Raw genomic sequence first — 25,568 nt, 5'->3', positions numbered from 1 at the left:
TGACATGGGCACTGCAATGTCCCATGGAAAAATGGCGAAATCTTCTTTCTCCCTGGAGTGAGGCCCAAAGGGACGACAAAATAGTCTTCTGGTCATGTCCAGATGCTAACAGTGTGCCCACAAAGTGTCCACCATATCCCCCTGTTCCCAGATGCTTACAGCCTGAAGACCGCTCCCTCACAGGGACTGTTTCTACTAAGGTTAGTTAAACCGGCCTCCTTGTCCAGATGTATACCATAGCCTGCCTCTGGGTTTGTACTTAATAACAACATCTCCTTGTTCAGCTGTACACAGAAACCCCACTGCCCTGTTCAATTCTATCTAATTAACACACTGAGTGTCTGGGATGCTGAGCCTACTCTATCAGATAGTCCAGTCCACCAGATCCCAGGTTTTCTCTGTGTCCGTCTTTTCTAATTTCCTCCACTCCCCAGTCAGATCAAGTTCCTTGAACCATGCAAGAATGAGGCACCAAGGTACAGTTTCTGGCAAACATCATGTGGATCATCTGGACAGGCACTCCATTTTCTCACAGAGCTTGCTCTGGCCTGAGTCTCAGGTTCTCTTAAACCTACTGGGATCTCCAAGAGCTTGCCTAAGCTCCAGGACCAGCCCTTAGCTCCTGGTAGCTGACTTGTCTGGTTTGCAAGTCTGAGTTCATGACTTATATCAGCCTGGGTTTTACTTTATTCTCTTAAGCACGCCATCTGTCTCTACGATTTGCAAACGTTCCTCTGGGTAGGTGAATACAGTGTGCTTTGCTGAGCACCACGCTAGCTTTCTCACTTTCATGCTGTGTGTTCATGTGTCCTACGGGATTTGAGTCCAAAAAAAAAAGTGCATAAAGAACAAGATGGGCACATATCCCTCCCCCCCCCAACTTCATCCTTGGTTCTGAAAACTGAGCAGCAAATTTTTATTGTATCTGTAGCCTGTTATTTCTCTCTATTGTTTTGAGACAAAACATTGCCTGGGAAACCACCTCTCCCTTGCTGTTATAATTTATCTCCATAAAAGTAAGCCAGAAAACAATTTAGGGGCAGAAAAGACAGCCTGGGAATTTAAACAACTTTAAGTAAGGCATTAGCCCAGCTACTTTCCTAATAGACACGGGAGAGTGAGCAAAATTCTCCCTTCTCAGAGGAATCTAATCAGCTGATAAGGGTTCTGTTGGCAATTCCAATGCACAGGGTCTGAGTCCTGCAGAAATCACTTACCTTTGATTGCTCTGGAAATCCAATTAGGATAACAATAAGGTGGTCTGCAATGTGGGAACCTGCATCCAGAGGTATGGGAAGGCATGGAGAGGAGGCGTTGGGACAGACTGCATTATGCGTGAGGGATCCCAGAAGCAGCCAGGACAGCAACCGGATGTGGGAGACACACTCGATGAATTCTTTAGGTCTGTCAGGGAAGACAGGCTGCATTAGGGGTGACTTTAGGTTTTTCTCTTTCCTTCGATGCCCAGAGAATACTTAGTGGCGGAAGAGATTACGGTGTAGCCTCACAGGCTGGTACATAAAACAAAAACGCCAAGGCAAGAGTGGAAACCCAAAATCCTTTCTGTTTGTCTCGCTTTCTGCTCTAATCCTGGATTTTTCCCTTCGGGTGGAGGAGGCTTTGGTGGGACAAGTCTCCCTAGACTCTTCTAGAATCCTTTCTTCTCAGAAAGTTCTTCCTAGACATCCTCACAACGGGAGGAGGAGCAGAGGAGAGGAAGACACACCCATCGAGTGCTTTATCTTCTGCCCCTGTTCGCCCTCAATCCTTCCTCTGGGATGACCCCGTGAGCTCCAGGAACTCAGACACAGGTGCCTGGCTTCAAGCCTCCACAGAGGCATGTCAGGGGCGTGCACCTCGCATAGTTCATTTCATCCCTGCAGAGGCTTCTGCTCTACCAAGCTGCCCGGAGGTACGGGGTGTGTGATTCACAGAGCCCGGCTTACTAATTAGCTGAGGTGTAGGGTTCAAGTGATTCCTCAAAGATTTCAGCTTCCATCGGCGTGAAAACAAGCCAGGGTTAGGGGCTGGCTTTTTTTTATGGGTAGCTCGTCACAAACTGCCCAAGGTCTGCAAACAAGCATAAGGATGGTATCTGTACCCCTTCCTTCTATCCAGCTCTATTCCACTCTTAGAAATCTTCAACACGGCCATTAGCTTCATCTAAATCTCAGGGATTTGGGAGCACTTCTGCTCATTTGCATGCCCATTTTAAATTTATTTTATGTGTATGGATACTCTGCCTCTGTGTGTGCACCATGTGTGTGCAGGGCCCCCTCGAAAGCCAGAAGAGAGCATTAGCTCCCCTGGGACTGGAGTTACAGACAGCTGTGAGCCCAATGTGCTGGGAATCAACCCCAGGTCCTGTGGAAGTCCAGCCTGGTGCTCTTAGTCACAGAGCTGGCTCTCTAGTCCCCCTCCCCCACCTTTAAGATGCTAGGCACTTAGTCCCCCTCCCCTACCTTTGAGATGCTAGGCACCTAGTCCCCCTCCCCACCTTTGAGATGCTAGGCACCTCACCCTTGCTGCATTGCAGAGGGAGGATGGTAGAGCCAAGGCAGATATCGGATCACGGCTTTGTTATCTCTGTGGTTGCCCCGGGAGATTTCCATAGCTGCAATCTGAGCTAGGCCAACTTTGAGATGGCCTCCGAAGGTATCCTCGTGCAGAGGCTGGGAGCACGTCTTCATGTGGCTCTGTAACATCAAATGATACATTGTAATCCCGGCAGACACCTGGAGGCGTCCCAGACCACTTATTCTCTCTTTTTTTTCTTTATTCTCCTCTGGTATATTATTACATCCTGACCTCAGTTTCCCCTCCCTCCTCTCTCCCAGTCCCTTTCTCTGCCCACCTCCCGGTCTTCCCCAGAGCCACTGCCTCTTCCTCCTCCTTTCCCCTCAGAAAAAGGCAGGCCTCCCAGGGATAGCAACTAAACATAGCAAATCAAGTTACAAGAAGACTAGGCGTAGCTCCTCGGGTTAAGGCTGGATGAGGCAAGCCAGTAGGAGGAAAAGGGTCCCAAACGCAGGCAAAAGAATCAGAGACAACCCCATTCCTACTGTTAGTAGAACGGTCAGATTGTTCCCAACCCCACCCCATAGCACCCCAGGCACACAACCTGCTTAGCATCTTGAATGGTTTCCCTCTGTGGAATTGTTCAATTTTTTTTTTTTTTTTTTTTTTTTTTTTAGCTCAAGCATCCCTTCCCTTAGAAAGCCTTCCCTGAACTCCATAGCCAGATCCATGCTACTGTCTACTATTCCTTTACAGCAAGTGTGAAAGCCATGGCTTGATTACAGCTTAGGCAAACTAGTCACCACATCTGGCCCCTAGCAGACGGTAAATTAAATGAAGGCAGCTATTGTGTCTGCAGCTTGCGTTTGCCCAGCGATGCAGTCCTATAACCAGGCTAGCCATGATGCAGACTCTCAGTGCATATTTGCTAAGTTAGTTTTGAAGCTTTGAAGCTTTCCTTTACTCAAGGACTTGAGACATAGGTTCTAGACCCAGTTCTGTCCCGAGTAGCCAGTGACCATGTTTGAGTCACTTGTCTGGTAAGAAAGCAATGTTGGGATATGGCTGCTGCCCAGGCCATTGTTCTCTGTGGCAATTCTGCCTTCCACAGACCGAGTCATCTTCTGAGACACAGTCCAGATCCCCCAGCTCTCAGACTTCCCAGTGCCAGCAGCGTTCGCTTGGGAGATGAGTTTACATGGGAGCAGGTATTGGTGGGCATCCCTCACCCCTCCCTTCCTTGCCTCCTGCCTGGGAATCAGAGGGCCTGGCTGGATACTTGTGCTATGATACCTCCCCCCATCCTCAGAGCAGCACCCCTCTTCTGCAGTGTAGGCTTTAAATCCTGTCTTCAGGGGCCCTGCCATGCCAGTGTGGCATTGGTCCTGGGCCGTGAACTCTCTTGAGAGCCACTACGATGCTTCCGTCTGTCTGTTTGTCTGTCCATAGTCTTAGTAACTTTCCTATTAAACTCTTTGCTTCCCAGCAGTTCCTCTGAGCACCCTTCTTGAAAATCCCCATCCCTAGCCTTGTAGCTACCTAAGGGCTCCTAATAGGAGTTAATGGTCAGAGGTTGGGTTGTATCAATGTTTTGACCACCACTGGCATTTGTGATTTTTTTTCAGAAGTTTCTGTAAAACAAGCTCAAAATGTTTAGGGTATGGCTGCTGTCTCTTCTTTTTGTACTGAAGTCACTCAGGTTCATGTAACCAGTCCGTGACTGGTTGACCAGTATATGACTAACAGACAAGGAGGCTCTGAAAATGGCTGGGTCTGGACATGGGAGACATGACTACCTTGTCTTACAGCTCTTCCCGTCTCTGTACCAAGAAGCACCCTGATGGGCTGCTCAGAGTCTAAAGATAGAGCCTGGTGAAGAGGCTATGTTCTCGGCAGATGGATTTCTGAGCCCACGGGCTCCTGTTTGTCACAAAGGGAATTGTTCAGTGCCCCTCTCTGGATGGTTTCGGCCTGCCATCTGTCCAGAGCCTTCCTCAACTCTTTCAGACTCCTGATCTTTTAGCTCTGTGGTAGGACCATGGCAGAGCAAGTTAGCTGCCAATCATTAGTCTCACCGCTATACCCCTGAGAGGGCAATATACTCAATAACCACACTGGGATGTTGTTCGCCATGTAAACTGAATCTTGTCATCCCCTTCACCATTTTCTTAAAGACGATAGCTTCAAAGCAGATACAGTTATTGGCACGTGCTTGGCCCAGGGGCCACAGTCTTCCTGGGTTGTTTTATATGGATCTTCAGCACATTAGACAAGGAAGGAACCTACCGACTCTTATGGAGGACACCAGAGCTTGAGGTATCAAGATGTCTCTGGCTGGTAGGAGGGGACGCCACCAGGGCTCACAGCAGTCTGAGGTTCAGCTCAGATGTCACCACTTTCTACGGAGAGTGACTTGACAGGGCCATATGACCCAAGCCACAGTTTCTACATTTTGGAAAGGGGCTAGCATTGAATAAGGACATTTAAAGACTGGAGAGAGTATTTTTAAAACTACACAAAAAGCTGATAATGTGGGACTCTCCTTTCTTCCTTTTATTTTGCAGAACTGCTGGACCTCAATTCTTCAGACCCCCCAAAATGGGCTCATTCTATAGTGCTGCAGCTGCTTCTGCACGGAGCAACAGATTCCCTTGTGGGTCTACCTTACTGTCACTCTACCTTACTGTCACCCTGTTTTGTCCCCTAAGGGGCGAGTGGGCGAAAGGCCGCTTACCTTGAGCTTGGTTAGTGTGTGCATGTCAGCCATGAATTCCAGCACCTCACTGACGTACTGCCGTATGCACTCCATTGCTGCCGTCCCACACTGAAACACAGGGACACAGCTCAGTCACGGCGCCACTTCTCATGCCACCACAGACTCACTGTGAAGCTGTCTATGTCTCTGTTACCTCACCCCCACTGCTACCTTCAGTACAAAACTGGTTAAAAACAACAACAACAACAACAAAAAGGTTTGTGCTAGAGAGCAAAGAGACAGGAAAGCCTGCAAGAAAGGAAAGTAATTGCTACTTCCACCAGCTAATTGAAGTGACGCCTCCTTGCTTTTAAACCGGTATAAGCACAAGAGTCAGACCTAACTGATCCATCCCAGGCTCCAGGGAAGTCTCGAAGTCTCAGATGCCTGTGAGATGAGCGCTCTCAAGTTTTACACTACCTTAGTCATCTCTACCCGGCCCCCCGAACACACACAGGTATTATATTGTGTTTGCAGGGTCAAAAGTTGTTTTCAAATCAAGCACGGTTTGACTTCACATGCACAGATGTGTTGAGGTAGAATCAATCGTGTGCTCATTTTGAGTTCTTTCTAGACCAGGTAACTAGAAGAAGGGAGATGGACTCCCTCATACACTTCAAGTGTGTTTGATCAACTTCAGGACAAAGGAGAAGGCACGCTTGTGTGGCGGGTTATGGACTGGCAGGGACCTGCCCTCTGGGAGCAGTGTGGTGAATCTGGGATTCGAAGTGAAACAGCAAAGTGGACGGACAGGCAGGCTCCCTCATCAAAGCTGTGCCTGCCAGAGAACCCACATGTCGGCTGCATAATTCGGATCAAAGGCGCACAGGCTTTGAAGCCCAGTGAATACCCTGCTTACAGCCTCTCTGGGCTTCCTTTAGGAAAATCTGGAACATTACAGACTTAACTAGCTCACCCAGAGACTTTCATTTCCCCATATTCATGTAAATCTGCACCGCACTGAACTGTATCACCTCCCCTCTCTTCTAGAATGTTCCGCTTGTCAATTCCTCTGACGGGATAACAAATGGTAAAATAAGGTCAGTGGCCAGCCTGTCAGCATTTTCCAAGCAGCTCACACGTTCTAAGGCTTTCTCCTTCTCATTTAAATCCAGTGAAGGAATTATAAAAGGTTATTGTGCTCCGGCTTTTGCAATATGAATCCTTCAATGTGAAACCAGGATTCCCCTCCCCGATTTATTCCACTCTCTCTGACCTTTCATGTATCATGCAAATGGGAGCAGAAACTCTGCTCTTGAGTTTCTTGAAAGGGATTTGTTTCTTTCATAGGCAATATTTTATACCAGTTCAACTAGGCAAATGTCACTGAAAAGAATCACTCGGAACATTATTCAATATTTACCCTTGCATAGTTAGTTTGTTCCAGTGGCAGCGACTACACCCAGCTTTAAAACCCACCTTGGGCTCAGGAAAATCTTGGGGAGTGAACCATCTGCATTTTAAAAAGCACACCCTTGTAACTTCCAATCCCCCTCTTCCTTTGTAAGATGTGGACATATCTTTAGATGTGTCACCAGAAGACAAAACAAGGGACCGTGCTCCCTGAATTTCAGAAGGATCTGTCTGCTCTGACAGGAAACTTGTGACAAAGGAGCTGGGCTCGCACTACCGCAAGCATGTGAGTTGAAACCCCTCTGCAAAAAAAAAAAAAAATCCATCTGTTTTAAAAGCTATATTTCTTATATTATAAAAACAGCTCGAGTTCATTGCAGAAAGGTGGAAAACACAAAGTATTTTTTTAAAAAAAAAGAGCCATGTAAAATGCTATAATCCTAAACCCCGCCTTTCTCTTTTGAGAGTGCCATGGCTCATAGTTCCTTCAGAAACTCTGCTGAGGCTACCTAACGCGCAGGGAACAGAAGACTGGCGTGACTTAGCTCTGTAGTCCTGCAGTTAAACGCATCACAAGCATTTCCTTGTGGAGTAACATCCTTTGACACCTTTGCTTGGTACCCACATAGCAGTCTACCTTATGGGTGGACCTGGCTTTATCTAAGCAGTGGTGGTGTTGGGCGTTCCCCTTCCGTCTTTCTTATTTTAAAGGGAACGTCTAAAATGACACTCGAGTGTAAGATATCTGGCACCCTTTTATTTTCACAAATACATTTCTAGAAGTGACTTATCAAGCTGGCCTCCCCGAGGTTGGCTTCACTCCCACCAGGGGCTTCTGAGAATGCCACGTCCACACGACCATCAGTAAGTGTAGTTAATAATCAAGAGTCTGCCCAGGAGAGCAGAATGGGTGGCAAATGCCAATGGTGATAAGGTGCCAGTTATGACAGGCAAATCCTGGTGTGCCACTGGGTAGCAATAGTGCCTACAACTTGGCCCTGAGGATTGCTCATATGTGAAGAGTGATTATAATTAGTGATAACTTGCAAACATGACACGAATGCCCAGGCTGTGGTGATGGTTTCACAGGTGTCTGCTGACCTCCAAATCCATCAGGTTTCATAACCAGCAATCTACAGTTTTTTACATGTCAACCAAAGCTTAAAGTTCTTTGGTAGAGAAAAAGAAAATTCTGCTGATTACTTATTTCACTTTTATGTTTTCAGATATTTTGTATTTATTGTCCTTGAATTAATCAATTCATTCATTCATTGGTGGCAGGTAAAAGTAGAAGATGTCTTTTGGGGCTTCTTGTTGTTACGAAGGACCTGGGTTCGATTCCCAGCACCCACATGGAAGCTCACTACCTGCTCAGGCACCAAGCATGCACGTGGTGCACAGGTGAACATGCAGGCAAAAACACTCATACATATAAAATAGTAAAAAATAGGTATATTTTTTTTAAAAACAAGATGTCTTTTGAGTGGCCTCCTTTGTGACACTGGAAAGGGCTCTGGAGAAGGATTCTGTAATGGCTGCTTTGGTGGTGGTGGTAGTAAAGCTGCCTTCTTATTGATTCTGACTTTTTGCAATGTAGCAGTGCATTTCTTTTATCAACCATGTAGGTAGCAACTATCACCCTTTAAGGAATTAATCAACACAGGCAGAGAATATGCAGAGCTTCTGGCTGCCCAGGCACATAACTGGACCACATTTCCCATCCTTTCTTGCAGCTGCTGTGTCCTTGTGTGAGAGAAGCCAAAGAGATATGGTAGCCTAGACCAGACCTATGAAGGTTCCTGTGTTTTTGCTTGCTTCTCTTCCCCTAACCTTACCAGTTGATCACAGAGGGCTGAGGGAGAGAGGAGCCACCTCTGAAGTAGTTGCCATCCCCTGACGCATCTCGGGATGCCCATGCAAAACTCCACGCAAGGAAATGAAACACTTCCGTGTGCTAAGCTACCAAGAACTGGAATTTGATCCCGTCCCTTTTCACACTCTACTGACAACTGTTAAAAGCCCTTTAATATCAGTGGGGTAATTCCCCTCCCATGAATCTATCATAAGGGAAGAGTCTGAAGTATGGACACGGTTTTAAGAGTAAAGATGTTCACTGTGTCTCAATTACGACAGCAGTAGCATATTGAAACTAAGACACCCATGGGTAGTGTCTGTTTGTATTATTTTGTAGCTCTTGTTTCAGGGGAGTTTTCTATGATGCTGGTCTGTCACTCACTATAGAAGCCACCATGTCCAGCATTGGTAAGCCGTATTTACTCACTCTGCACAGTGCTTAACAGGCATTATCTCAGCTGTTTCTCAACATGGACGACAAGGAAGTGACTTTACTCTCAAGTCACCACTTGTGAATGCCAAGCCTCAAGCTGGGATCCCAGTCTGAAGCATCATTCATTGAGACCCAAAACCACAGACCATTCGCTCGACCAGGACTCACCCCGGGCACAGAGGCGATCATCTGCTTGCTTAGGATGGTAGACTCAGCTAGCTTGGTTCCAGCATCTGCACAGATAAACTAAAACCACAAACAAACAAACAAACAAAAAAGGTGAATTACTCCTAACAGCACTTGGACAGTCATAGAACTAACTTATAATCTTATTAACAGGGTTTAGATTCACTCATGTTCGCTTCAGTCGTGGTCCACCCTGGAGACTACCAGACCTGCTCATCATGGTGGTTCGTCCCTATCAGCTTAGAAACAGCATGAATATGGTGCACGACAGCTTCATGCACAAACCCAGGATTAAATCAAGAGCTTGCAAGACTCCCAGTCCCTCCTGCAGCATCTGACAGCTGTTGGAACACACTTGTGGACTTCCATGACTTCCATCATGACATCGAGATTCAGAGTAAAAACAGAAAAAAAAAATGGGTGTCAGAGTGAGTACTCTGTTCCTCCCCAATGATCTTCTGTGTCCATCTTCTTCCCTGCACCTCACTCACGAGTGCTCCCTTGTGCCGAGAGGGCCTGAGTCCTGCCCCATGCACCCACAGGACTTCCCACACATGGGCAATTCAGACACCACCATCGGACTTCAGTAGCCTACCAGTTGTTTCTCAACCTGTTGGGGGCTTTTCCCAAGAGCTGACCTGACATGGCCCTCTGCAGAGCTAGCCTAGTGTCCCAGAGTGGCCCAGGAAGACTTTATGAATCAATTAATCAATTATGATTTAAGACCATGATGAGGATGGATTTGCCAGATTATAATTTAATTTGCTTTCATTATAGACCTTGGCAGGTGTTTCCTGCTTGACCTAACATTTGGCTATTTATGGTTGGGGGTGTGTGGGAGAGCTAACTGAAGCCCAGGGATTGCCGATTAAGTAACTCCTGGCACTAATTTCTCTTCTTGGCCTCTGGCCAGCTATCCCAGCAACTTTGGAACCCACTGCTTGCAGGATTCAGAGACAGACACCCTCTCCTTTCCATCCATTTGGAAGGTGTGGGGAACCTGGGTGGGTCAGATCACCTGCGTGGAGCTAGGCCAGTTCCATCGTGTCAAACTGGAAGAAGAGACAGCAGTTGGAGTGGAACAGAGGGAGGAGGAGGCCTGCTGAGAAATTATGGTACGCAAGAATGGAAACCAACATTTGGGCTAACTAAATGGGGTCCCATGCACTGCTGATGAGCAGCGGTTTTGGCTAACAAAGCCGAAGTCTAAGTCAATGGCCTTCTGAGGCCCAAGCCTAAGGGCTAACACTGTTCCTCACCAGTGGGAGGTGCAGCCACTCAGGAAAGGACCTTAGCTTAGACCTTAGTACCAAGATCTGGGGATGGGGGTGTGGGGGAGGGGTGGGGAGCTATGCTGAGAGCTGTGTGGCAGGGGTGTGGCACAGAGCCTGGCATGCATCCACTGGCTATCTAACATGCTTATTTCTGGTGCTGCATAAGGAAAAGGCCTCAATCAGGTTCAGACACCTTTCACTTTGGCCAGAACTTGTAAGTAAAAGCTGTGAAATGGGTAAGTAACTTTTAACAGACTAGCAGAGTGCTCCTGGCCCAACACCTAGCACTGCGTTTTTTCCCACAAAGCGACTTTTCCAAAGCTGTCTGAGGCTGCATTCTGAGACATCCTCTAGCTAAGTGCTAAATCTTTCAGGACACCAGGGCTAACTCTCATTCTTATGATGAAAAAGAGACTCCAGCCAGGAGGCCATGGTGAGACAAGAGTCACACCGACTCTGTGACAGAAAGGGAATTAGAGAAGTCTCTCTCGGGACAGCCGGAGGTCCTGGGTCCTCCAAATGCACTTGTGTGGCCTCGTGGCCACTGAGCAAGGGGTGTCAGCAAGGAAGCACCAGATGTGAGCACCAGGCTCCACCTCCAGCAGATGCCTGCCACCTGATGTGCTTGGGTTCAAAACTGTCATGACTTATACAAGTCAAAAAAAAAAAAAAAAGAGAGAGAGAGTAAGAGTGCAAGATCCTCTAAAGAGCCGGGTACCGGGATGAATGTACAGCAATCCATCGTATCTTTACCGCATATGAACAACCGACTTCAGTAAATCTGCCGTTTTCATTACAGCCGCCAAGCACAAACTAGCAAGGCCCTCCACTGTAACCGTGTAGAACTGCTAAACTAGAAAGAGACAACTAAAGCCGGGGGAGGGGTGAAGTAAGTGGTGTGCTTTCATGTAGCAACAATGAATAAAAAAAGATGTTGTGAATCTGAAAGAGAGCAAGGAGCAGTGTGTGAGAGGCTTTGGAGGGAACGGAAAGGGAAGAGATGGTGTGATTATGTTATAATCGCAAAGATAAAAAAGTTCAAAACATAACCACGAGAATTCTATGCTTTCAGAGAGGAACGTACCACTGAAATACGAGCTCCTCCCTGAGACACAGAGGGGAACAAAGATGCGCACCATGCACCATGCACCTTCACTAAGTTCACCATTACCCAAGAAAACCCAAAATAGCACTTCTACATTGCCTCCCTTAGGGCAGTTATTAGTAACTCTGCTAGTATGAGCAACTCAATCAGCGGTCTGAATTAAAAACAGCAGCTATACCTTTGTTCTCAGCCCACATCTGACCTATTTTTAAAGGAGAACCTTTTACCATCATGATCTCTGGGCACGTGGATGTGCAGGTATCCCACGGCGTGGGCGGGGTGCATGCAAATTAGCAGAGAATCTAATCTCCAAACCCAGGAGCGGAGGAAACCCATTTGGATTTGAAGTTTGTCTTTTCAGTGACTTTTAAGGAGCTGTTGCTCTGTCATGGAAGCTTGAAAGGAGGCAAGCATTCACTGTCGGGCTGGGGTCTGGGTACTGCCGGCATACTGAAGCACAGTTAAGGAAGAGTACAACAGTTCCATTCGGATAAACTCATCCATCTAGGAACGTATTTCTAGGGATGCAGCTGGAGACCCGCTGTGCTGGTTCTTCATAGGACTGAAGGGTGAATGTTGAATCTGGTGTCAGGGCAGCGGGTTCTTCTCACTGATGGCAGCAATGTGACCCACGCTCGCTTCCTGGGGACTTTGTCCTCTTTGCCACCCTCTTCTGCCTCCCAAGTTGTATTTTTCAGTTACAGAGACACACCCTGATGCCCTCAAAACACAGTCACTAATTCACGTGAAGAAAGACAATGTCCCAGGGTCCCAGGTACATGTTCTGTCCTTGCTGATGGTCTGGGTGCTGGGAGCTGACGCTACCCTCCAAGAAAGAGTGGAGCGTGAGTCTAGCTGAGACCTTCTGGCCAAGGAACAGGCAGGAGAGCATGGGGGATCTCCTCTCCGCCCCTCTCCCCGCCCTCCAGAGACAGCTAGAGGACCCAACAGTGAAAGGTAAAAGGAGCAGACATGGAAACCGTGGCGAGATGAGAGGGGAGGCTGAGGATCTTTCTCTCCTGTACCCACGGAAAGCTCTCTCCACAGTGGGGGCTGGGGGTGAGACCCCCGAGGGGACAAGGAAGCTATGCTGGCTTCAAGCTATGCCTCACTTTCACTCATCTCGTTAGTAACTAGAGTGATTGACTCTAAGAGTTTAGAGAACATGGGTTACTTCAAAATGGCATGATGTTTGTTTGTTTGTTTGTTTATGTTAGAGAAGGGTGAGACATTAGTCACAAAGCTGTTCCTCCAGAGTAGAAGAATAATGTTTCCTGAACACAGCTTCAACACGAATAATTTTTAAACTTAAAGATTCTCTCTCTCTCTCTCTCTCTCTCTCTCTCTCTCTCTCTGTGTGTGTGTGTGTGTGTGTGTGTGTGTGTGTGTGTGTGTGTGTGTGTGTGTAAATATAACCCCCTAGTACCTGGAAGACTAAGGCAAGAGCCCCTGAGAAGTTGAGGCTAGCCCATACTACAAGATAAGACTCAGTCTTAAAAAACAAAACAACAATGTAAACGTGTTGTATTTGTGACAGGGGGCACACATTCCCAAGTCCCATCTAGCAATGTCTTATATTTAGCCTTCTCTCTTGTTACAGCAAATGTTTTTGTTATTTACACGCCACCCGGTGCTGCAGTAATCACTGTTTTCCCAGCTGCCGGGTAATTGAAACTGTCAGCATTCTTTTGCGGGTTTTGTGATGAGCGCTTATTACGGTTGACTAATGTACTTCAGAGAAAGCAGCCCGCAACAGCTACAGCGTGAGACGTGCCAGACCCCAGGAAGAGCCTGCAGATATGCTGTGCTCAAGACTGAGACCGGTTAATTATCCAGTGCTGTGGAGAGCACCCAGGGCCGGTGAGCTTGTTTAAAGTCTTGAGGTTTCTGGCTACCTAACATGCCAGGCAGACACTTGTCCTTGGTGGCCCAGCTGTAATGACAAGCCCTGGCAAAGTTTTCCCTGATTGCACACTACACCGGACAGAATCCTGCCCGTTCACAACTTCCCCCAAGGACCTTCCTCATCCCTGTCCCTCCTGGCACAAGTCACAGCCTATGTTGGAGATTTAGATGGGCTTGCCTGTGATGCTGTTAAGGACACTGGGGACAGAGGGCTCCAGTCCCTCATGTGTAGCCCAGTATCTGAGCGTGTAGTCACTGTCATAAGCCTCCAGTGCTGGCCTTCAGGCCCTCGCCTTAGTGGACCCGCAGCTGCTGATCCCCCCCCCCCACACACACACACACACACTTTCCACTGCATGGACTCAGCACATCCTGCCCATTGGCTGTGTCTGGCTTGATCCATCCTCATAAATACGGAGGATTCTGGGGTTTGCACATGCTCGATGGACCATATAACCTCACTCTGGGCTTTGTTGGTCCCATCTCCACACTGTTGTCTGAGCTACCTGGCAACAGATAAATAACAAATTCCTTTTCTTTTTAAATTCTTTGATTTGAAATTCCCCCTCTTTTGGGAATCTGTGTGTGTGTGTGTGTGTGTGTGTGTGTGTGTGTGTGTGACTCAGAAGCCAGAAAAACTGTTGGATCTCTCCTTGAGCTGGATGAGTCAGATGTGGGTGCTAAGGAACCAAACTTGGTCCCTTACAAGAGCAAACACGTGCTCTTAACCTAATGACCATCGGTCTCTCCAGCCCTGAATTGCAAGTTTCTTGATGAGAAAAATTATTGTTTTATTTTACTTTTTTCTATAATCATTCACAAAACTCGATCCACACCAGGGGGGTGGGAATTACTCCTCTTTTGTCTCTTTTAGCCAGTGGAAGAATAAGTACACTATGAGCACTAGACCACCACTCTCCTGTCTCCTGACACAGGCTTTGGTCTCGGGCACATGCCCCAGGTCTCCATTCCCCATCCCAAACACAGGCAAGATCATGAGAAGTTTTGTGTATGCAGCACAAGCCTACCTGGACAAGCAGCAGGAGGTTTGTGTCTGGCAAAGGTGACTTGAGCTTCAGGGCCTGTAGAAGTTCCAGAACAACACTCCGAGACAAGTAGAACTTATCCCTCTCCTAAATAAAACAAGATAGAAACAGTCTAGTCATTTTCAAATTTCAGTCCACATGATCTGAACCAAATGAGCCTCAGAAATTGACAGATTGGAAAATCAAAACAGAGCTTAAAAGTGCAATGCCAGCCAACATTGTGCTGGGTCCATCAAAAACCAAGTCTACTCTGGGCTTTCTTAGTTTGTGGTCCTAAACAGAGCACATGCCTGGAGGATGTGAAATCCAGTCTCTAGCTGACTCTTGTCTCTATCCTCATTAGCTTCTGAAACTGCAGCTCAGTCTCTGTCGTATTTCCATACTCTCCAAATTCCCGGGGGGGGGGGCGGGGGGGGGGGAGACTGCCCTTCAGGGATAGACTCACAGCTCTACAGTACTGTGCTCCTCTGGACACTAACCTCATGATGTCTGTATATTTGGCTATCATACTGATGCTTCCAAGAAGCTTAAAAGAAAATGTCCTACTTACTTAAAAAGTCTCTTATATACACACACACCACACACATACACCACATACACACACACCATATACATATTACATATACCACATACACACACAACATATTCATACACGCACACATACCACATACGCACTCATATTCTCTCTCTCTCTCTCTCTCTCTATCTCTCTCTCTCTCTCTCTCTCTCACACACACACACACACACACACACACACACACACACACACACACTGAGCATGCAGGTGTGCCCTGCATGGAACACATGCTCAGGCTATGTCATGCTATCGCTTGTGCTTCTACCGTATACACAAGGCTCTGCTTTTACAGAATATATGGCTTAGCTCTGCTTTTACAGGCAATACGGCTTAGCTGTGGGGAACAAAGACTTTGAAGATGGTCTCACCACAATTCCTCAGCATGTATATACCAAGTGAGTGTACCTCTGAGTCATGGAGTGTTAGAGTGTTTAATCTTAAAATTGCTGCTTCAGTTGCTGACTTATGCCTCATTTTTAAAATTGCTACATGAATTTTAGCTTGGGATTAGGAAGGAATTTCCAACAAGTTGAGGTGGCCTTGAATATACTTCTGCAGTTTCTGTGCTGCATGTTTATGCAAAGCATGGTTCTCAGCACCAATGAGAATAAAATAAAATAAAATAAAATAAAATGCCAAACAACTCTGAAAAACATTAAGGACAATCTACGTCCTGCAGGATCAAATATTCCAGTAAGACTTGATTCTTTACATAAAAATAAACAAGCAGATCCATCTCATTAATAAGAATTTTTAAAATAAAGACTCACTTTCTTATTTTTAATGCTTTTATGCATGTATCTGTGTGGGGGCATGTGCCTATGAGTGCAGGTGGCTGCAGTGGCCAGAAGAGGGCGCTGAATCCCCTGGAACTGGAGTAACAAGCAGCTGTAAGCTGCCCAACATTGGTGCTGGGATGCTAACTTAATTCCTCTGCAGGGGCAAGTGTGTGTTCTTACTGCTTAGCCATCTTTCCACCACCAAAACCTTTCCTTTACCTTTAATAGATGGTAAAAGTGCATGCCCACCAAATAATAGTTCTAAAATAAACATACGCATGGTTTATTAGCAGTAAATATTTTGTTGTATCTAGGCAGTGGTGGTGCACGCCTATAATCCCAGCATTTGGGAGGCAGAGGCAGGCAGATTTCTGAGTTTGAGGCCAGCCTGGTCTACAGGGTGAGTTCCAGGACAGCCAGGGCTATACAGAGAAACCCTGTCTTGAAAAACAAACAAAATAAAACAAAACAAAACAAAACAAAAAACAAACAAAAATTTGGTTATATGCCTATTTTATAGTCCTGCAGATCCCAGCTGGCTCACAGGGCTCTGCATTTAACACCCTGGTTTGCAGTTTTTCATGTATGAAGGGCGCTCATCTGTCTTCCCCTTCCTTGCTGCCCCTGGCTGGCTGGAATCAGGAGCTTGCTGCCCTGTGGAGTGTTTGGGCAGTGCTCCCAGTTTCTCTTCTATTAGTGTGCATAAGGTGCAGATCAGTGCGTTATAAACCCTGAGCAGACGTCATCACTAGGGCTGCATGGTGTTCATCTGTGAAAGGCTTTAAACTGTGGATGCCATCTTCCCTTAGTTATGAGCAATCCACTCTTTCTCTCTTCTCCCCTGGTTGTTGCGTATTATGTTTCTGTAGAACACTACACCTCTTGTACAAGGACTCAAGGTACTGGCTCAAAGTTGACTGTCTTAACCCTAACATGCATGCCACTGTGTTTTTTTTTTTTTTTTCCAATACTCTGTATCTGTGCCATTCATCTGCTTTTTATGACCTCTGTACTCAAGGGTCTGACTACAGGGCCACCTTAGCTCTGTGGCTCCTCTGTGGATCTGTGTGACACCATCCTTAGCCCCCTCCCTAAACTCTCTGCTCTCGCTTGTTATATAGGTTGGCCTATTTAGTTCATATAGCTTTTCTTTCTTTCTCTCTTTCTCTCCCTTCCTCCATTCTTCTCTCCCTCCCTCCCTCCCTCCCTCCCTCCCTCCCTCCCTCCCTCCCTCCCTTCCTTCCTTTCTTTCTAGTACAGTACTTAAGACAGAAGCTGAGGAGATACTCAGTTGGTAAGTTGCTTGCTGTGCAGGCACAGAACCTAAGCTCACATCCCCAACATGCACAGAAAAAAAGCCAAGCATGGCAGTGAGTGCTCGGAATCCCACTGCTGGGGAGGCAAAGACAGGGAGCTGACCAGTAATTCAGGGAGCTGACCAGTGATGCAGGAAGCTGACCAGTGATGCAGGGAACTAACCAGTGATGCTCAGGTGCACTAAAAAAACTTGTCTCAAAAAATGAGGTAGTAAGCCAGGAAAGAAGACACACAACATAAACGTTGGACCGCCATATGCACATACATGTACATGTATATGTACACACATGAAATTGCACACACACACATGCACACGAGTATGTGAGATATTAAATTTGCTTCTCAATAGACTGTTACTATAATGCTCTACTTTAGAAGGAAGTATTTTCTACATTTTCTTAATCATGGTTTTGATCTTAGACTTATTTAAAAGTACATTTTAACTGCCAAATATAACATGCCTCAGGTACCATTGCTGACACATCACTTTGTAAGAATTGCCCTCTCTCAACTGCCTGGGTAGAAGGTAGCACCTTTCAGGGAAAGGGTTAAGAAATTTAAGACTGGACTGTACATGATTTTGGTGTAAAGGAAGTAGTGGAGCGATTAACAATGAAGAAATTTACAACAACAACAAAAGAATTGGGAAAAGAACGTACAACCACACCTGTGAACACAGCATTGCAAAGTTTTCAGAGTCAACAGTCCCAGGCTATGTGCATCAACACTTGCACCCACTTACACTCCCCTCTGTGCCAGATGTACATCTGTCTGTATAGCACTCATTAGTTGTAAACATTTTTAGTGTCTTTAGATGTATTTTAGGTGTCTTTTATAGATGACATAAAACTGGTTTTGAAAGCCAATCTGACAATTCCCAGTTAGTATCATAAACATTCATTGTGACTACTGCCCTGCTTAGAGTTCATTTCTATTGTTTAGTTTATGTTATTTCTTTTTATTATATATATTTATTATATTGTATGTGTGTGTATGTGCACCTGTGTGTGTACTCTATCTTCATACGCACTAGAAGATAGAATCAGATCCCATTACAGATGGTTGTGAGCTACCATGTGGGTGCTGGGAATTGAACTCAGGACCTCTAGAAGAACAGTCAGTACTCTTAACCACTGACCCAACTCTTCAGCAGCTTATTCTGTATCTTTTGTTATAATTAAATTTTTATTTGTATCTTATCCCTGTACTTGTTTGGAACTTACATAGTGTATTTCTGGCTTTTGGAGTTTATGCTTAAAATCGTGACATGTGTTACGAGTTTAAAGTGACATATAATCCCTGTCCTTGTGAACAGTAGGGAGGGTGCTTTAAACCCATCCCCAAGCGACACGCAAGCACATACATACACGCATCCTGTATACAGGTTATTGTTAGCTGGTATTTTATTGTCCTTTTGTTTTATACTTAGTATTGTTAATATTCTGTAAACTTAATGTTATTATTACTGTCGCTTTATATTACCAAGGTCTCTTAGATTTACACGTTTTACTAATTTCTTTGGTAAATATCCCTTGTATATTTAAGAAACTTCTTTGTTAGTTCAATTCCCTTCTCATTATAATACATCTTGAAATATTACATCAGTAAGAATGAGTTCACATATCCAGGGGCTGGAGAGATGGCTCGGCAAAGAGCAACTACTGGTTTTTTGTTTTGTTTTGTTTTTTTCAATGGTCTTTCAAGACAGGGTTTCTCTGTGTAGCCCTGGCTGTCCTTGAACTCACTTTGTAGACCAGGCTGACCTCGAACTCAGAAATCCGCCTGCCTCTGCCTCCCGAGTGCTGGGATTAAAGGCGTACGCCACCATGCCTGGCAAATACTGTTCTTGCAGAGACCCAGGTTCAGTTCTGACACCCATTTGAACAGTTCATATCTGTAACTCCAAACCTTAGGGATCCAACGCTCTCCTCTGGCCTCCTTGAGCAACAGGCACACACATGGTGCACATACATAGATTCAGGCACTCATACATATCGGGAAAATAAAAATAAATGGATCTCCATGAGAATCGATCAATACTTTCTTTTCTTCCTCACGAATACCTCCTTAGTCTTTAATCTTAAAAGGTGTTCTTAGCTATAGAGAATTCTAGGTAAACACTTCTTTTTCTCTTGTATCATTTTAAAGACTTTCCCACTGGAACCTACTTCCCTCTGGGATTGTAAGGTTTGCTGTTAAGTCTATTTTCAGAGTGTTTGCTCTCTCAGTTGCTCTTAAAACATTTCTTTTTCCTGCTTGTTCCAGTCACAGCTGGTCATATAAACTAACATGTGCAGGTGAGTGTATGCAGGTGAGTGTGTACAGGTGAGTGGACACAGGTGAGTGGACACAGGTGAGTGTGTACAGGTGAGTGAACACAGGTGAGTGTGTGCAGGTGAGTGGACACAGGTGAGTGTGTGCAGGTGAGTGTACACAGGTGAGTGTGTGCAGGTGAGTGGACACAGGTGAGTGTGTGCAGGTGAGTAGACACAGGTGAGTGTGTGCAGGTGAGTGGGCACAAGTGGGAGGATTGTAATACTTTTGGACACATTGTATCCCAAATCAGAGGACTGATGGTTTTCATTAACTAGGGAAATGACAAAAGCCCAGTCTATGTTTCTACAGACTCCTAATGTGAGTTAGATCTTTATATCTGACCTCTTTTTATTTTTGTCTCAATGTTTTTTGATGTCTTTCTGCTTTTCCATGTCTCCAATTTTCCCTTTAAGCTATCTCTAATTTGCTCTTTAACCTGTCAATTCACTTTTTTACCTTAGTGATTATCTTTCACTTTTATTAAGATTAAATTGCCCTGATTCTTTTTTTTTTTTAATGACTGAACCCTGTTCCAGGTTGTTCTTTAATCCACTATATGCTTATACAATGGAGTAAACTCTTACAGTATGGCATGTATTCTAATGGCCCAGGTCTCACAACTTTCGTGTTCGTGGGAGGAATACTATTACTATTTATTGACTCTCTTAATCTAGTCCCCTGTGGGTGTTTTCACTTGGGCAGAATTGAATTTAGACTACCTATGCCCCTCAGGGCTTTAGCCTCAGGAAGCACTCTGGGGCTGAGCTGCAGGGTTTTCCCTCCAGAGAAGCCTGAGGTTTGTTTCTGAGCTTCCTTCTGCAGAGATGCCAAAACTCAGCACCTGTTGCTGGAGTAGCATCAGTGTCATGTGACTCCAGCTTGGCTGCTGTCACAGCTTGTGAGGACCATAGATTCAAACCATTACTCTTTTCAATGATTTGCCTGTGTTTACTAATTTCTCAAAATGACATCATATTATCTCTCCATTAGAAAGCTAAAATCCATAGCATTGCTTGTCACTACTACATCACAGATGTATTCCTACCAAACTACCCTTTTACCCAGTGGGCAGTTTTGCAAGGGTTCTGACCTCCTAAGGGCGATGACCTGACTCCAACTCCTGGCATGGACCTAAAAACACTGTCCCCTCTTCTTGTGTGGACATTGGCACTCAAAACACCGTGTTGTTAAGACAGCAACTTCCTGACACAAACTTGCTTATGTGAGCCACATTTGGGTTCTCAAATCCCTCTTCATTTGTCTCTGTTGTTCTTATAACATTTAAAGTAAATATTATAAAAGTATTACTATATTTCATCCAAATTCTAGGAAGGGGTGGTTCCGGATTTTCTAAAATGCCTGACTGATGGGAAAGGATGTCACCGGGGCTCTTCATGTTTTCCTGTCTTCTCATTTGATTACATAAGGAGGCACTATTAGATGGAACTCTTTTTAAATAAAATGACTTCTAAAAATAAAGCATTTTACTGAATTTGGGACTGTGTTGTGTTTAGCCACTTTTTTAAGTATAAAAGAAAAAAGGGGTTGAGTTACTTCTCAAAGAGACTGTGCAAGGGGAAAAAAACACTGTCTTGAGAGGTAGAAAATGTGTGCCCCAGGCAGGGCAGTAAGTAGCTGATGTGAAAGGCCAAAGAGAATGTTATCATGGAACACTTAACATGGCGGAATGGGTACAAAGTTGGGAAGAAAGATGACCAGGGAGCTTTTTATAAATAGAAAGAAGGCTTTGTTGTAAAATGAGAGTTTTAAGAGGGAAAGAAAGGGCTCATAGAGGAGGTGACAGAAATAGAGAGCGCCCTGCATGTTCAGGAAGGACCCTGAGAAACAGAGGCCCATTGACAACAAGTGCAGGACACTGGGTCTTGGAAGGGAGCATTCTAGTGTCCCCAGGGTGGGAAGGACCCCACTTTCCTCTGCTGCCTGCATTTCCTAAGGTCTGTGCCTACCAGCCATGATAAGGCACCCAGAACCACTGGACAGGAAGTACTTTTCCATTTGCTCAGGCGTGGGAGCAAGGTGCTAAAGACAACCCAGGAGAGGAACCCTGGTTACGAGTCTCATCTCAGAGGCCGGGAACCCAGAGCTGGACACAGACGCGGACACGGACACGGACACGGACACAGGAGCATTAGGAGCACACCAGAGGCTTTTACAAATACAGAGCTGCTATTCTTTTCTTCTTAAAGAAGGACACACAGAGATTGTCTGCCCACTAATGATGCTCTAACAAACTTGAAAAAGTCTTTATGAGGTCACTTAGGCCATTTAACCGCGTTTTCTAAACCATGTGGGCTCAGTCTCCAAATCTGTACATTTCAGAGCCATTTAATGCATGTATGTGTAAAGTACCCAACCAGACCTCAGTTTAGCAGCTCCTTTTATCATCCACAAGGCAGCTAAGCTAACAGGGATAGGGCCACTTCTGTCTCGGGGGCCACACGAGAGGCTTACCTTTGTGAACGCTCGGTAGCACAAACCACACAACTCCACGAGGTAGGCCAGCGTGAAGACTGCATTCTGAATGACAAAGCTCAGTAGCTTGGAAAATGGCTCCAACAAACTCTGCAATGAGATCAGATAAGTTGTTTATTTCCTCATTCGACTGAGGCATTAGTCTTATTACACCTTAACTGCAAGAGTTGTTTTATTTTCGAAACCCAATGCAAGCAGCTGTTAATAGCCACTCTGTCGGTCTAGCAAAACAACAAACAATTCAGAGAGAATCACTCAGTCACTTCATTGTTCAAAGAGAAAAAAAACAAAAAAACAAAAACCTCTCACTTTCTGACATGGTATCATTTACAAACCAACCTAAGGATGGCCCTGTCCTCACGCCAGGCTAGGCAATCGCACCTCCGTGAGGCTGTGTTGCGATCACTCACTCAGTCTGTTCCTCTGGACCCTCGGGTGGCTGTGGCTGCTCAGATTCACATCCACCAGTTATGAGAAGCCCCATGGGTATCACTAAGGCCCATGAGCTCAGCCACAGTTCCTGCTGCCCAGCTCCTGAAAATATTCATCAGAGGGAAGTCGTCTGTTTTCTTATCTGAACCCTACCATCAGGGCCAAGTTTTAGTCTTTCGGGCTTTCAAAAGTCACTCGTGTTTTGTAAGCACCAGCTGAGTGCCAGGCAGAGCTCAATGCATCCTCATTGTCCAATCCAAAGTTCTCCTGACAACCCCAGGAGCCAGGGAGAGCGCAAGCTCTAACACTGGATTCTACTCTTCTCAGTTGGAACCTTGGATCTACATACAGACATACGCAATCCATTTCTTATTAACAATGTAAGACATTAAAGTGCTATTTGACTCTTCAGAGCCATTCATCTTCATAGCCACACTGAAAACAACACCTCAACAAATACATCTGCATGAAATTTTCACTTCAAATTGTTCTTCCTTAAAATACACTTCCAGAAAAAGATGACTCAATAAGAGGATATAAACATTTTAAAAATATGTACTTGGTGTGTGTTCACGCCATGGGAGGTCCAAGGAGTTATCCTTGGTATCCTTCACCTCCCATCTTATTTTAGGTAGTCTCTCCTGCCCTTTCTCAAAGCCCCTGTCTGGCATCCAGCTCTTAGGTGAATTCTGGTGATGGGAACTCAGGAAGTCACACTTGTTGCCAAGGGCTTTGACCCTCCAAGCATCTTTGCAGCTCCAGATATGAACTTATTTTTGAAGATTGAATTTATTTTTATTTATGTGTGTGTTTGTGTGGTGTTCACGCCATGTGTGTGCAGGAGCCTGAGGAAGCCAGAAGAGGGCATCAGATCCCCTGAAGCCAGAGTTAAAAAGGGGGTGTTAGCTGCCTGACATGAGTGCCTGGAAGCAAACTTGGGGTCTGCAAAAGCTGCAAGCACTCTTAATTGTTAAACCGTTTCTTCAACCCAGATATAAAACTTGTTTAAGTTCCTTTTATATTTACATGAAAAGCAGTTCATTACTTGTTGTTTGTCCCCTGAGAATGGGTATGTTTTTAATTTATTGGTACTCTTCTATAGAAATATTTGTGATGCTTTTCATATAGAAAACCTCAAAGAAACTTTGAAATGGTGCCTATAGATTAAAAGCTATATGGTGGCTTATATGGAAACACACCTAAACAACAATTAATTGGCAACATGGCACAGCAGAAAAACCTAGAAACTTGCCTTCTAAGGACCTATGCTTAAGTTTCAGATATTCACAAACTAGCTCTATGACCTTGATTAGACATGTTGCTTCTGGGCCTAATGTCTTTCACTGTATAGCCACAGATTGACTAACCTCTCAACCAGCTAGCATAAACTGTGACTCTGTGAAAGTATAGTTAAGGTAAATAGCTGTAAGAAATGTGCATTGTTGGTAGATAATGAGTTAGTAATTATGCACTGTCATAAAATATGCTCTTGTACTGCTGCACAGGAAACAGCCAAGATATGTGAGCAGGGTATAAAAGGAAATGAGAAACAGTCCTGAACACCCCCACAAGGCTCATGATCTTCCTGGCAACTGCAGGAAACTGTCAGTGTTAATACTAAATGCTCAATCAAGGAAGTGCTTCCTACTGATAGTATGAGCATTTAGAACCCTTAACTGGGACTTGAAGGATGAAAAGGTGTTCAGTACAGACAAGGGTTTAAAGTATGTCAGGCAAAGGAAACAGCCTAAACAAAGGTGAGGATCTGAAACTAAGATTATATGTGTAAAGTACAGGAGCATTCAACAGACATTGTCCACTGTCATCATGATGATAATGATGCTGACTTTGAAGCTGCATGGGAGCCATGGATAAATGGAACAAGTAGTGGGATTAGACTGGGAAGGTGGGCTGATGAGAAGGGATGTGAGTGTATGCCACATCAAGGAATTTAAACATTATCCTGAAAGAAATCAGCAGTCATCAAAGACTTTTAGCTGAGGAACCAACACAACCCTATTTAAAAGGTTCAACTAGTTGATAATTTGGAGGATGGAGTGATGGGCTAGACCAGGATGAATGGCTACAAACAGTAGCATTGCGGGATATTAGATGCTGACCTATCATGATGCTAACTGGGTCATTCCATTTGCAGCCAGGTTATCAGTATTGCTATCTGCCTCTCTTTCAGTTATAAAGCAATCAAATAATCAACCAGTCAAGCTTTTCTGAAGTACTTTAAAACAAAAAATACATACCCTCGTGGCATTGGTGGAAGGTATCTTCAAGAGGCAAATCATAATTCTCAAACTGGAATCTAAAGAACACTGTGAACAGATATGAAAAACGAAAAGTCAACTCTCAAGGTTTCCTTTGCTTCAAATATTTCCTGCATTTATTTTGCAAAAGGAAGAATATGGGTCTGGGGTGATAGCTCCAACAGTAAAGGGCTTTATGCCACCCAGGCATAAAGTCCCATACTTGCTCTCTAGAACCCATATAAATGAACTGGGTGTGTTGGCAGGTGTGGTGAAGGCATTGAGATTCCTGGCGCTCGCTGGTCAGTCAACCTGGCCAACTCAGTGAGCTCAGGCCAGGAAGAGAGCCCATCTCAAAGACATGGTGGGCCATGCCTAAAGAGTGATTCCCAGTGCTGACTTCTGGCCTCCACATGAACACATTCTCACAGCAATTCACACATACATATACCCTTATACACATATGCATACACACATGCACAAACATGCACACACACACACACATACATACATACACACACACAAACATATATACCCTCATGTACTTATACACAAACACACACACACATGCACACATAATTCTTACTGTAACTACAGCTAGACTGTTTCCTATGTATATTAAAAATAATCATTTTCAGATAGATTTCAATGAGAAAATTACATAAAATTAAAATAATCATTAAATAAATAAATAAATAAATAAACATAGCTCTGAAGCTATTTCTCAAAGATACAGTTCTAGAATGAAATGATATAGAAAGTTGGATAAAGAACTGGTGGGTAGATGAATGTATGGATGGATGGATAGACGGATGGATAGATGGATGGATAGACAGACGGGCAGATAGGCGGATGAACAGGTGGATAGAAAGATGTTAAGTAGACACAGAAGTAAGTAGGCAGATGTTAAATGTATACTAGTCTAAGGAGGTACACTAAATTATGAAAAGCTATTTTGGGGCAAAGCA

General features: G+C 44.9%; 1 protein-coding gene across 20 annotated transcripts in view; it reads right to left on the bottom strand.

Moving 5' to 3' along the window:
* Unc79 (unc-79 homolog) overlaps positions 1-25,568 on the bottom strand; it is a 236,846-nt gene that overhangs the window by 13,258 nt on the left and 198,020 nt on the right. For all 20 annotated transcript variants that reach the window (XM_006515747.4, XM_030246673.1, XM_030246675.1 and 17 more), the window contains 7 exons: positions 24,601-24,669; positions 21,890-22,000; positions 14,411-14,515; positions 9,081-9,158; positions 5,252-5,341; positions 2,521-2,696; positions 1,218-1,404 (listed from right to left, as the gene is read on the bottom strand). In XM_006515747.4, the coding sequence (XP_006515810.1) occupies positions 1,218-1,404; positions 2,521-2,696; positions 5,252-5,341; positions 9,081-9,158; positions 14,411-14,515; positions 21,890-22,000; positions 24,601-24,669 (816 nt within the window). The remainder of the gene's footprint in view (positions 1-1,217; positions 1,405-2,520; positions 2,697-5,251; positions 5,342-9,080; positions 9,159-14,410; positions 14,516-21,889; positions 22,001-24,600; positions 24,670-25,568) is intronic.

This window comes from Mus musculus, chromosome 12, assembly GCF_000001635.26.
Source record: "Mus musculus strain C57BL/6J chromosome 12, GRCm38.p6 C57BL/6J".
NCBI lineage: Eukaryota > Metazoa > Chordata > Mammalia > Rodentia > Muridae > Mus > Mus musculus.
The sequence above is the reverse complement of the archived record's forward strand: the minus strand, read 5'-3'. Positions and strand labels throughout refer to the sequence as shown.